Genomic DNA, 13,644 nt, shown 5'->3' on the forward strand with positions numbered 1-13,644 from the left:
GGCCTTTAGAGTGAATAGTAGATAATGACAGAGACCTGCAAAATGTTGGTCTCCAGTTAAAAGTACCAACCCAACTCTGACATTAAAACCTGCATAAAAAGTTATGGAAACACATGGAAGTATTATATTAAAAGTCTGATATTTTGGCTGTAGATATGAGATATGACATAGCTTTCCAAAACTCTGCAAATACTTTCTTTCAACTTCACCAAATTTATTACACATAATCCGTAATATACAGCCGGGAAGTCAACTGTTTCATTGTCAATGGATGTCAGAACACATTTTCCAGGGCATTGTTGGGAATTCACATGAAAATGAAATTTTTCTTTTGAAGAAACGGCTAACTAAATTTACTTGGATATCAAATCCAATCACATATCTATTATTATTATTCAAAATTATCAATCATTTCCAAAATATCGCCCATTTTAACCATAGACCCAACCAGCAATGATGATAAATTCAATTTGAGATAAACTGCAAACCATGAAGGATATGGCATAATGAGACTAGATTTCGAGCGAGACAACTTGAAAGAATACTGGAAAACTGTTTTTTTTTTCCATTTCGTTCCTAAGGGTTGCTTAATTCCAACTTGCTTGTCTGGGCTTGTATTCTCTTTTTCTGCTAGGCTCCGACGAAATGGATGATGAAACCACAAAAATACATGATCTGGTCCTTCCATACAGCATCATGCCCATAGCCTACCATCATTAATGGTATCTCACCAATGGTCCTTCGTTAAGACAGAATTAACCATGCAGCATCTACATACAGATAAACATGAGGTCAATAGGGTAGTTTCCTTCATTAAAGAAAACGAAAGGCATTGATTGCGATTCGTTACCCACCAATAGTGTATTCATAATACACAAATTATTTGGTTTTTGAAATACCGGTTTAGACGAATGGCAAGGGCCAAATTTTATCCTCATTTGAAAAAGGCCAGATTGGCGCCCATGCGATTCCACTCCGCATGACGTCACAGGGACCTAGTTTCTACACGAGAGGATAGGAGTTATACATCGTCTGAGATTACCAATGCATGCATGAGGCACAGAGCTCAGGGAAACATGTCTTAATAATCACCTATTAAAACTGGCTAAGTTCGGAAAGTTTTCTTCGTTTGATAAGGTATTAATAAACCTTTTTTAAGCCAAGCGCCACCATCCAGCAAGGTACTCAGCTATCCGCTAGCATCCTGCGACGTATCAGCGCTAAGCCTCGCCTCAAGGTCACCTCACCGGGCGGGAGGGGGAACCAGAAATACGTCGTACGGAGATATTTCCCGGCATTCATACTTAAGCGTCGCGTTTTCGCGCGCTTGAAAATTTTCACTTTTCATTTAATCGCGAAAAATAGATGTTGTCATTTAAAAATCTAAAAGCGTGAAATACGTACTCCAGGAGTAATAATCTTTCGATTAAAGCAATAAAAAAATAATAAGAAACCACCCTATTGACAGCAATGTTGGCATAATTATGAATTATCCTATCCATGAGTAAGCATGACACGGGTGAAAAGGTGGTCTACCAGGGTGATTTCTCACTAGTATTTATGGATGTGGCGGTCAGGGTTAGTGAAAGAATATGCACATACAATTCATGAATAACATTTCTCCTGTATGTGGGCATGTATGTGATAGGGGTGCTATAAATGGGTACCTGTAAATGTAACTGAGGCAGGCGAGATATATAGGAACGACACCCTTTAATGAATGATTCATTCAAACAGATTCTGATTTATTTCATGCGAGTGCATTTCTAGAGAACAGCTCCAATCAATCACTATGTGAATAGTGTCCCTCTCCTTTCTGTGCGCGCTTATAAGGTATAGGTAACTGAGGTAACTAGGAAGAGAGAAAGACTTGTCGCAAATGGTGCACGATTATGGTTTCCCTTGTCTGCGAGTACTCATGAGATTTCTGCTGTTTTTAACCCTTTCGAGACGACGGAGTTTTCGTCTTAGCACAACTGCTGTACTGAGCCCTAAGAGACTCTTCTTTCTCGTGGTACGGAGCATTTTTGGAGGGCATTCGTTAACCTTTTCCCTACCGTACACGTATATATACGTGTGGACGTTTCCTGACCCGGGAGACCACGGGCGTATACATACGTGTGAGATTTTCCCGGCCAGGAGATCGAAAGACGTATATATACGTTTTCTAGCTCTCCCCCTTTCAGGACGGTCGTGGGTTTAGGTCGCCTTTGTCTCGGGACCCGACGCTTCGGGGTTCAGGATTAACCCTCCGAATCCGGGAGCAGGTACCCGGACCCTTCGTCTTTTATATCCCCTCTCAGCGGTAAGGGAGAGCGGTCATACAATTGTTTGTAGAGTCAATTTTCGAAATAAATATTTGTTCATTTCTCAAGAAATATAAACTAAGAATTGAATTGTTTGTCTTTTGAGCAGCGTTTAGAATTTTTAAACGAAATTCTACGACAAATATTAACTTATATCTCGAGTCTCGAGTATTAACATCAACATGGAAATTGTTGCTGCGTTAAATGCTTTGATAATGGCCTTAGAACTTCGTTTAAAATTTGAAAATGCTCAGATAAAAATGAGGAATTGTATTCTATGTCTGTAATTCACGTGCAATCAACAATTATCCATTTGCTAAATACATATAATCAATACATAAGTTGACCGCGAACCAATGCCGCAGGTATGGTCGTAAACCCGGAAAGGAGGGAGCACAACTACTCTCGGAGTCCACCGTGGAGGGGTCGAAAAAGGTTCAGCGAGACCCTTCTTAACGAATGCCCTCCAAAAAAGCTCCGTACCACGAGAAAGAAGAGTCTCTTGGGGCTCGGTACAGCAGTCAAGCTAAGACGAAAACTCCGCGGTCTCGAAAGGGTTAAGAAGGGTCTCGCTTAACCTTTTTCGACCCCTCCCCGCTGGGACTCCGCATTATCTCGGACTCTGAGAGTAGTTGTGCTCCCTCCTTTCCGGGTTTACGACCATACCTGCGGCATTGGTTCGCGGTCAACTTATGTATTGCTTATATGTATTTAGAAAATGGATAATTGATGCCGGCACGTAAATGACAGACTTTGAATTAAATTCCTCATTTTTTCTGAGTATTTTCAAATTTTAATCGAAGTTCTAAGGCCAATATTAACGCATTTCATGCAGCAAGAATTTCCATGTTGATTTTTTGCATAACTCGAGATATAAGTAATATTTATCGTAGAATTTCGTTTAAAAATTGTAAATGCTACTCAAACGACAAACAATTCAATCCTTAAATTATTTTTCTTGAGAAATGAAAAAATATTTATTTCGAAACCTGACTGGATAAACCATTGTATGACCGCTGACCCTTACCGCTAAGAGGGGTTATAAAAGACGAGGGGTCCGGGTACCTGCTCCCGGATTCCGAGGGTAAATCCTAAACCCCGCAGGGTTGGGTCCCGAGACAAAGATGACGTAAACCCGGGACCGTCCTACCAGGGGGAGAGCTAGAAAACGTATATAAAAGGCTTTCGTTTTCCTGGCTAGGAAAATGTCACATGTTAACATACGCCCGTTGTCTCCCGGGTCAGGAAACATCCACAAGTATACGTACGTGTATAGTAGGGAAAAGGTTAAGACACTTGGCACACAAATCGCATAGACAAGGTTTCTCTCAAATATGTGTACAGTGAGTCCTCGTTCTACGTCCCCCCGTTTAACGTCATTTCGCGATAACGTCACGAAAATTTTGAGACCGTCACTCGTTTATCGCACCTACGCTTCGCGATAACGTCAAGTCTTTTAAATTTCGCGCGAAAAAAAAGGCGAAGCGGCGGGCGTTGCAGGTTGTTCGTTTTGTGGACGGTAATACAGTCAGTCTAAACGAAGTGTAAAACGGTGTGTTTATTCTTAATTGCGATTACGGTTTTAGCAAAAATTTCTGCAAAATGAATTCTTGCGTAGGTGCGCAAGGTTTTACTTGACATAATGGTTTTCAGGAACCTAAAAAGTGATTTCGAGGCATTTTTCCGTGTAGAATTCGGAGTTTTTGTCGTCACTTTTTTCGCCGTGTTCACAATAATTTTGGTTCCCGTAACTGCGACGATGTTTCAGCGATGATGATGCCCAGGCGACGCTCGCCCCGGCGACCACCATAGCGAAGCCGAAAAGCAAATGCTGGAAGATACAAAAATGGAGAAGGATTTACGTCACTGCTGCTATTGTCGTCGATGAAGGCAGGAAAACGTATTTATGCCATAGTTTGGCATTCCTATCGTAAAAAATGCCCCAGATATGATACGCTAACATTTTTTTTCGCGTAGAAATTGTGAGGTCTAGGAGCCGATATTCACTTTTAACATTGTTTCTTATGGGATATTATGCTTCGATTAACGTCATTTCGTTTATCGCCACATTTTTCAGGAACGGTAAGTGACGTTAAACGAGGACTCACTGTACGTAGTGAACTTTAAGGCTGTGACTGTAAGGGAAGGTTTTGGAGCAAGCACTGCACGTATGTGGCTTCCTATGCAGTATGCCTACACATGTGTTTTCTGAGGATGCTCCGAAGAGACAAAGACCTACGCTGCACGAATAACATTTTTCTCCCGCATGTGTTTGCGTGTGGCATTCAAGCTCTATTCTAACCTCTATTCAAAGAGCTTAAAATACTTACTCTCCCCTGTGTTTATGTCTTGAATTGCTGTACTTTTGTGAGAAACTATAGGCACCTGTTTATGTCCAACTCCTCAATCCATAACCACGAGACACGTGGCAAAGACAATGTCCATCTGAATAATCAGCCTTAAAATGTAAGCAGAATAGGTCCTCACCACTCAGCCTCTATGGCTTATAATAAAGTCCCAAATCAAATGTGTTCGCGTGATTTTTTTCCCGTATGTATTCGCGTGTGAGTTTTGAGCTGATGGCTCTGGGCGAATGATTTGCAGCAAACGCCACACGCATATGGCCTTTCTCCAGTGTGTACACGCAAGTGTTTGACTAGGTTGCTCTTTCTGGAGAATGACTTGGTGCATTCACTGCATGCATATGGTTTCTCTCCGGTGTGAGTTCGTAGGTGCACGACAAGGCGGTTTTTCTCGTAGAAAGACTGTTTGCATTCACTGCACGAATAGGGCCTCTCTCCATTGTGAATACGCTTGTGAATGGTGAGGTGGCTGCTCATTGTGAAAGACTTTTCGCATTCGCTGCACGAATACGGTTTTTCTCCCGAGTGCGAACGCTTGTGAATGGTGAGGTGGCTGTTTGTCATGAAAGACTTTTTGCATTCACTGCATGGATATGGTCTTTCTCCTGTGTGAGTACGGGTATGTATGATGAGGCGCGCCTTTGTAGGGAAACACTTGGCACACACACCACATAAATGAGCTTTCTCTGCTGCATGCGTCAACATGTGTTGCCGGAGTACAGAACCGTCAAAGAAAATCGTGCTGCACACATTGCACGAGAAGGTTGTCTCACTTGTGCTAGCACGCATTTGATTGTTCAATTTTCTCACACCAGAGGAGCGCTTGCAGGACCTTCTATGAGTACGAGTTTTCCCATCTCCAACGACACTTTCACTCTCCTGTCTCACACTTTCCCTCTCACATATTCCTCCACAGATTTCCATAACCGGCTCATTTCCTTTTTGCCCCCGCACTTTTAAAGTCTTCGAAGTGGATGGCTCACAAAAAATACTGCATTCTTCACTTGATACAAGGGTCCTGAGAGACTCATCTTTCCCCATTGATGATTCTGCTTCAACGTCTGATTTGCTGGTGCCAAAATTAATTTTATAATCTTGTCCATCATTCGGTATTGAGGAAATTGTCCTCTCATCAGCATGAAGAGTGCCACATTTTTCAAAGTCTCTATAAATCACATTCCTTCCTTCCCCCACATGGCATGTTTCACTCTTGGGTTCAATGAGTGGTTCAAAGGCTGAGGAAGCAATGCAGTTATTGCTTTGATCGATCCATACATAACTTTGCGGAAGCAGATATAAAGTTGACTCTTTTTGCAGAGGCACTCTACTAGGATCTGGCAGCACTAGAAAAGAATTTTACATTACGACTTTAACAGTCAATCATGAAATTTATGACTCATTGATCTTATTTTTAAAAGCTCCTGGACAGATAATCTAAACAGTCGGATTGATGCTAAGAAAGCCACTTTAACTAATCCCTTAGCTAGTTGCTGCACAAGTACAAATGGTGTATTTTTCGTATGAAGATTTTCACAGCTTCTTTAATCAATGTTGGTGGTTTCTTTCGGGTAATGTTGCGTAGGTAACAGTATCTGCTCGACGTTTCACTCCTCCTACTGGGAGCATTTTCGAGAGAATGGAAGGGAAACCGTTCTCGTCTCGATATTATACAGGGTGTCCCATTTATCTTGACCACCCGAAATAACTTTTTGTCCAGATGCAAATTCAAAAATGTGTCAAGCAAATGTTCATTAGCCGTCAGGGGGACATTATTTAGCATGATTTCCTTCCTTGTAGCTTTGTTATTTACAAAGATATGAACAGCAGTATGTCTTTTTTAAATGGCACCCTATATTTTTTATATGGCAATTCATTTCCTCTCCCAAAGACGTATTCACAGTGGACCATTAACATAAACACAGTGTTATGAAAAATGACTGACTCACTAACACTTACGCGGGTATTGGAACCACTCCACTTGCTGACGTTGACAGTGAACAAATGAAAACATAGTAAAATGCACACCAGTCAATCAGTCAACCATCGTCGGTTGAATTGTCGAATAGGGTGCCATTTAAAGAAGACATACCGCTGTTCATATCTTTGTAAATAACAAAGCTACAAGAAAGGCAATCATGCTGATTTATGTCCCCCTGACTTTTGCTTGACACATTTTTGAATATGCATCTGGACAAAAAGTTATTTCGGGTGGTAAAGATGAATGGGACACCCTGAATATGTTTAGTTAACCCATTGCATTTCCACTGCTCAGTGTTTCGTTCAAGCAGACAATGTTACCTATACAACATTTCCTGAAACCAACCACCGACATTGAAAAATGGTGTCATTAACCCGTTACTGGCCTAGTAAAATACATGGAAATACACCATTTTTTTCATTTAATTGGCCTCATAATACGCTAAATAAAGTAAATTGAAAATATTGGTCTTAAAAAAAATCCATATGGTAAAAAATAAATGTTGCATTTTCGCAACTATGGCCGAATTAGGTATCAATAGAAGATTATGCAACCCGCATTACCATAGATGTACTGCCGTCTAGTAGGAATGTCCCATTTTTGCTGTCAAATATATTCTTACATCATTTTATGCCACGTATTTGACAGATATCGTAACATTTGATAGTTAAAATTCTTAGATATTATGCGTCCAGTGAGATGTAGTAATATTAACCTAAATCCACAATAAAATAAATATGCATTGTGGTTTGACAGAAATGAGTCATAGGGAATATTTTCTCAGAAGACCATTTTTCTGATGTAGATGAGAATTTTTCTCATGTATTTCAGTTTTTAATTGACATTATTCCCATTTCAGATTGAATTACAACAAATAATGACTATTTATGAAACATGAAAGCATTTCGGGTGCATTGGAACTCAAAACTTTGTACATGACTTTACACTTTCAAAACAATAGTCTGCACGATGAAAAGAAGTTATCGAAAAACATGCGATGATTAGAGGGTTCAGGGATAACCTTGAACAATTCCCTAATAACAGTTGCCCCACAGCGTAACTTTCGACTGAAGTCATTTCCCTTCACCCACCATATGCTTGAACTCTAAATCCATCTGAAGAACATAAGCACCAAAGTTTAAAGCTTAATCTTAGAGGCTTGTTTTTTTTAGAACAATTTTGCACTGTGGTGACCAAAGTAAGGTACCTTCTAGGTGTATGTTAAGTCAACAATTTACAAATTATGTGACAATATTCCGAATTGTAAAAATTTCTCATTCAAGTCGTCAAATAGAGGTCATTACAGTGTGTCCTCGTTTAACGTCGTCCCGTTTAACGTTGTTTCACGATAACGTTGTCCAAAAATTGAAACCCTTGATCATTTAACGTCGTTATTGCTTCGCGATAACGTTGTTCAAATTATGCGCGGCGAAAAAAAAATGAATGGCGAATAGGACGCAAGCGCATCTGATGTATAGTAAATATTACTATATTAATGCGATTGGTAATTTTCGCTCGACAGAAAAGGTTGGTGTGGGTAGCGTATGTTAAATATGCGTCTGAGCGAATAATTATCGCCTCATTTACCCATTATCCGTTTATTTTTCTGATGCCAACCGAAAAAAATGTCCACGAAGAAGAGTGGCTATCCTGGCGGTTCTTCAGACGTGAAGAAAAAACGGCGATATTAGAACAAAAACTTGGTATTATTAAAAGAATTGAAGAAGGTGCAACTGCTGGAGAGATCGGTCGAGTTTTAGGTTTGCAGGTCGAGTTTTTACAATTAAAATTTCTTCTGTTACTGAAAATATCGATGTTTCGCCATTAAAATACTTTCTTTTTAGTTTTTATATTTCATTTAATAATGCCTTCTTCCCAACCTTTTCGTTATGAAAATTCGTTTCGTTTCGAATGAATCGTTATCATGCTGAAGTGAATAATCGGTAATGAATGTTTCACGCGATTTCCGCCGGGTTAAAGAATTCATATCATCACGAAAATTGACACGCCCATCATCCTCGTGCTTCCGAGTGTCAGATTCAGATTTTTTTCGTTTTGGCCTGATTCAGGTGTCTCCCGATTGGTCACAAAGTCTGCTTAAAGTTACGGCTCCGATAATTGGCCTCCTTGGATTCTCGCCCGGGAAATTCTGGATTCTTCACGAAGAAATGAATTGTTAGGAACGTGGCTAGGAACCAATTTAAATTTTTTACATTGTTTCTTATGGGAAACACTGCATCGTTTAACGTTGTTTCGCTTAACGTCGACTTTTTCAGGAACGAATCAACAACGTTAAACGAGGACTCACTATTCACAGTGGACCATTAACATAAACACAGTGTTATGAAAAATGACTGACTCACTAACACTTACGCGGGTATTGGAACCACTCCACTTGCTGACGTTGACAGTGAACAAATGAAAACATAGTAAAATGCACACCAGTCAATCAGTCAACCATCGTCGGTTGAATTGTCGAATAGGGTGCCATTTAAAGAAGACATACCGCTGTTCATATCTTTGTAAATAACAAAGCTACAAGAAAGGCAATCATGCTGATTTATGTCCCCCTGACTTTTGCTTGACACATTTTTGAATATGCATCTGGACAAAAAGTTATTTCGGGTGGTAAAGATGAATGGGACACCCTGAATATGTTTAGTTAACCCATTGCATTTCCACTGCTCAGTGTTTCGTTCAAGCAGACAATGTTACCTATACAACATTTCCTGAAACCAACCACCGACATTGAAAAATGGTGTCATTAACCCGTTACTGGCCTAGTAAAATACATGGAAATACACCATTTTTTTCATTTAATTGGCCTCATAATACGCTAAATAAAGTAAATTGAAAATATTGGTCTTAAAAAAAATCCATATGGTAAAAAATAAATGTTGCATTTTCGCAACTATGGCCGAATTAGGTATCAATAGAAGATTATGCAACCCGCATTACCATAGATGTACTGCCGTCTAGTAGGAATGTCCCATTTTTGCTGTCAAATATATTCTTACATCATTTTATGCCACGTATTTGACAGATATCGTAACATTTGATAGTTAAAATTCTTAGATATTATGCGTCCAGTGAGATGTAGTAATATTAACCTAAATCCACAATAAAATAAATATGCATTGTGGTTTGACAGAAATGAGTCATAGGGAATATTTTCTCAGAAGACCATTTTTCTGATGTAGATGAGAATTTTTCTCATGTATTTCAGTTTTTAATTGACATTATTCCCATTTCAGATTGAATTACAACAAATAATGACTATTTATGAAACATGAAAGCATTTCGGGTGCATTGGAACTCAAAACTTTGTACATGACTTTACACTTTCAAAACAATAGTCTGCACGATGAAAAGAAGTTATCGATAACAGTTGCCCCACAGCGTAACTTTCGACTGAAGTCATTTCCCTTCACCCACCATATGCTTGAACTCTAAATCCATCTGAAGAACATAAGCACCAAAGTTTAAAGCTTAATCTTAGAGGCTTGTTTTTTTTAGAACAATTTTGCACTGTGGTGACCAAAGTAAGGTACCTTCTAGGTGTATGTTAAGTCAACAATTTACAAATTATGTGACAATATTCCGAATTGTAAAAATTTCTCATTCAAGTCGTCAAATAGAGGTCATTATTTACAAATCTGTCATTTTTGTCCAGACAGGAATTGTCTCAAGTGTAAATTTTCTTTTATTGATCTAAATCTGTTTCGGCTGAATGATTTCCTAACCAAATCTATGCCTTTAACGTCGTCTTTGGACCAATATCTTGTCGTGGAAGTCGGTGATAACCAGATACAATAAAAAATCACAGATTTTTTATGATACTTATCATTGATGGACAAAAGCTATGCCTGTCGTGGTCAACAGAATTTTTATTTGATAAATAAATAATTTTTCTAACACAAAATCATGAAAAAACTTCAGTTGGAGAGTAGCAACTCAATTTTTTCATTTTTTCCGCACATTCATTTTCTAAAGAATTAGGAGAAGACTTTAATGCAGAATTTAAGTCCTTGATCCTCCACTTACGGTGCGGTCCGTTTCTATTAGCATTATCCGCGGTGCGGATTCATGGGTAGATAATGCTAGAAATTACTTCATTTTCTCATTTCATCAGTTTGTAGACATCACTATAAAAAGCTAAGAACAGCAGCAATTACTTCCTATCAGGTCGTGTACAAATAATCTTCCGTGACGATTCAGTATTTTTACTTTTCACTGACGATTTTCCCATTTCCAATAGCAATCCTTACAAGTTAATCTACATTTGCAATTTCAAAGCAATACACAAAAGCCAGAATATCATCGTCATCGAAGCATTAAGTTAACTATCATACGTTACCTATAACCTAAATTATACACCTATCATTTCTGCCCCCACTTAGGGTCGAGCCGCAAAATGCTTAGCACATTCAGCATGGAGCACTTCAATTGACATGGTCCCATCCAAGCCAAGATACGGAGCACATCAATAAGGTGGTTTCCTTTTATCTTTTATTGTCTAAATCGAAATATTACTCCTGGAGTAGGCATTTAACGCTTTTAGATTTTTAGACGACGATATCTATTTTTCGCGATTAAATGAAAAGTGAAAAATTTTCAAGCGCGTGAAAACACGACGGGTAAGTATGAATGCTAGGATAACACCAAGTGACGTCATTCAGGTTCCCGCTCCGTCATGTGAGGTGACCCTGGGGTGAGGATATTGCCCGCCGCTGCAATGCTGGCTGCTACCAGGTAGCAGAGTACCCTGCTAGCAGGTAGCGCTTGGCTTAAATAAGGATTATTAATATGTACCTTATAAAACGAAGGAAACTTTATGACTTTAGGCAGTTTAAATAGGTGATTATTAAGAGATGTTTCCCTGAAGTCTGTGCCTCATGCATGCATTTGGAATCTCACACAAAATAAAACTCCTATCTACTCGTATAGAAACTAGGTCCCTGTGATACCACGTGGAGTGAAATCGCATGGGCGCCCATCTAGCCTTTTTCCAATGCAGTTAAAACTGACCATCGTCATTTGTCTAAACTGGGGTTTCTAAAACCAAGTAATTTGTATATTATGAATACACTAATGGAGGGTAACGAATCGCAATTAATGCCTTTCGTTTTCTTAGATGAAGGAAACTACACTATTGACATACTCTGCCAGTCGGTCCACGAGCCCTCTTCTCTGCCGCCGTACGTCACTAATATCCACTTCCGACTTTTCCGATCATGTGTATGGCCTTCAGTAAGCTTCCCTCTGTCGAATCGCGTGCACCATTTGTAAATACAGAAGATTCTGGTTAATTGGGACATATCGGGACTTGTGCACTTTGCCCCAATTAAGCGGCTGCCCCAATTAGGCGAATTATCTTGTATATGGGCATAAACAAACGTTGAAATGATAGAAAGAAGACTAAAGAATGTTTATAATGCAACATAAGTTTATAAAACTATAAATTTGATTAATAAATCAGCGAGTTTAGTTAATTTATAATGATTTTTAAGAATTATAACATTTTTGTTAAAAATATTTTTCACAGCCTCGGGCGACGCTGAATGAATGTCGTTTACTAGGTCATATGAAAGAAAAGTCCTATCCTCTTGCGGATAGAATAACTACAAGAGCTTTCAAAACAGGGCAAAATAGGAGCATTTGTGGAAAATAAGAGTAAATCAAAGGAGGAAAATATAAAAAAATAGTATTCTGAAAAAAAAAAAATTAATTTCTTGCGAGTATAGAGTCTATGTTGCCGACTCATGGCCCAATGAAGCGGCATCCTGTCCCAATTAAGCGGAGAATACTCTGGGATATTCCTCTATTGGGTTCTGTTCTTCAATATCTGCCCCAATTAAGCAGCTGCCCCAAGTAACCGGTGGACCCATTAAACGGAATATACTGTAGCACTATTTGAACGGAAGTGATGGCGCGGACACCTCTCTCTATTTTCAATCCTTATTTTTCTCCCCAACTCAATATATGCCATTATTTTTTATCAATATTTATAAATGAGATAATTATCATAATGTAGCTAATACGCACCATTTCATCTTTTTCATTGTTTTAATTTTTTTCATGCCAAATTATGTTAAATATACGAGGGTGGTTTGAAAAGTTCTCCGAATCACCACGAGTTGTCAGTGCTAGTGCAACGAGCTTTTCACGTAATAATAATAATGATTTATTCAACGTTAAACACAATACAATGCAATAGTCTTCGTCAAAGTCAATGAAATTCTAGAGCTAAATAATACAATTCTGAGTACTGCATTCAAGAAATTCATTCATAGAGTAGAAAGCTTGGCTACATATCCATAGGTGGAGACAACGCTTAAACTTGGGTAATTAACAGTCTCTGGCCTCTCGGGGTAGGTGGTTGAAAAGGCATAGCTTTACATGGTCAAAACACTTGCTTGTTGTTGACAGCCTACATTGAGGCTGAATGAGATTATTTTTTAGCCTAGTGTTATGATGGTGAACGTCACTAACAGTTTCATGTCTGTCCAGGTTCATTTTTACATTTATAAGACATTTAAATATATTTTGACCATACAATGTCATTATGCCTAGCTCCTTGAATAGATATTCATAGGTCTGTTCGCTGTAAACACATACCATGTCAATGCTCGTGGAATAGAACTGTGTCGGTGGCGTGACTTTTTTGTTGTTCCCGCATAGTGATTTGCGAATATGGAAAAAATAGAGATTCGTGCAGTGATTAAGTACTTCGTAAAGGAAGGTATGAAAGCAACGGACATTCATGCCGATTCCCATAACACACTAGGGGACTCTGCTCCTTCATAGTCAACTGTTGCCAAGAGGACAAAAGAATTTAAATTTGGTCGGGGGAACTTAGATGATGGTCCGCGCAAAGGTCGGCCAAGAAGTGTCACTACTCCAGTAATCATTGCAAAAGTGCACAAAATGGTAATGGAGCATCGCCGATTGAAAGTGGGTGAAATTGCTCTCGCTTGCCAAATGTCATCTGAAAAGG

General features: G+C 39.0%; 1 protein-coding gene across 4 annotated transcripts in view; it reads right to left on the reverse strand.

Annotated features, from left to right (window-relative positions):
• Positions 1 to 13,644, reverse strand: part of LOC124172318 (zinc finger protein 33B-like) — a 74,905-nt gene that overhangs the window by 23,038 nt on the left and 38,223 nt on the right. For 2 of the 4 annotated variants that reach the window (XM_046551757.1, XM_046551759.1), the window contains one exon: positions 4,354 to 6,012. The exons of the other annotated variants lie outside the window; for them this stretch is intronic. In XM_046551757.1, coding sequence (XP_046407713.1) covers positions 4,829 to 6,012 — 1,184 coding nt within the window. In that variant the 3' untranslated portion in view covers positions 4,354 to 4,828. Of the gene's footprint in view, positions 1 to 4,353; positions 6,013 to 13,644 lie in introns of those variants that run through there. 4 annotated transcript variants of the gene reach the window in all.

Source organism: Ischnura elegans, assembly GCF_921293095.1.
Source record: "Ischnura elegans chromosome 13 unlocalized genomic scaffold, ioIscEleg1.1 SUPER_13_unloc_1, whole genome shotgun sequence".
In the NCBI taxonomy this organism is placed as follows: domain Eukaryota; kingdom Metazoa; phylum Arthropoda; class Insecta; order Odonata; family Coenagrionidae; genus Ischnura; species Ischnura elegans.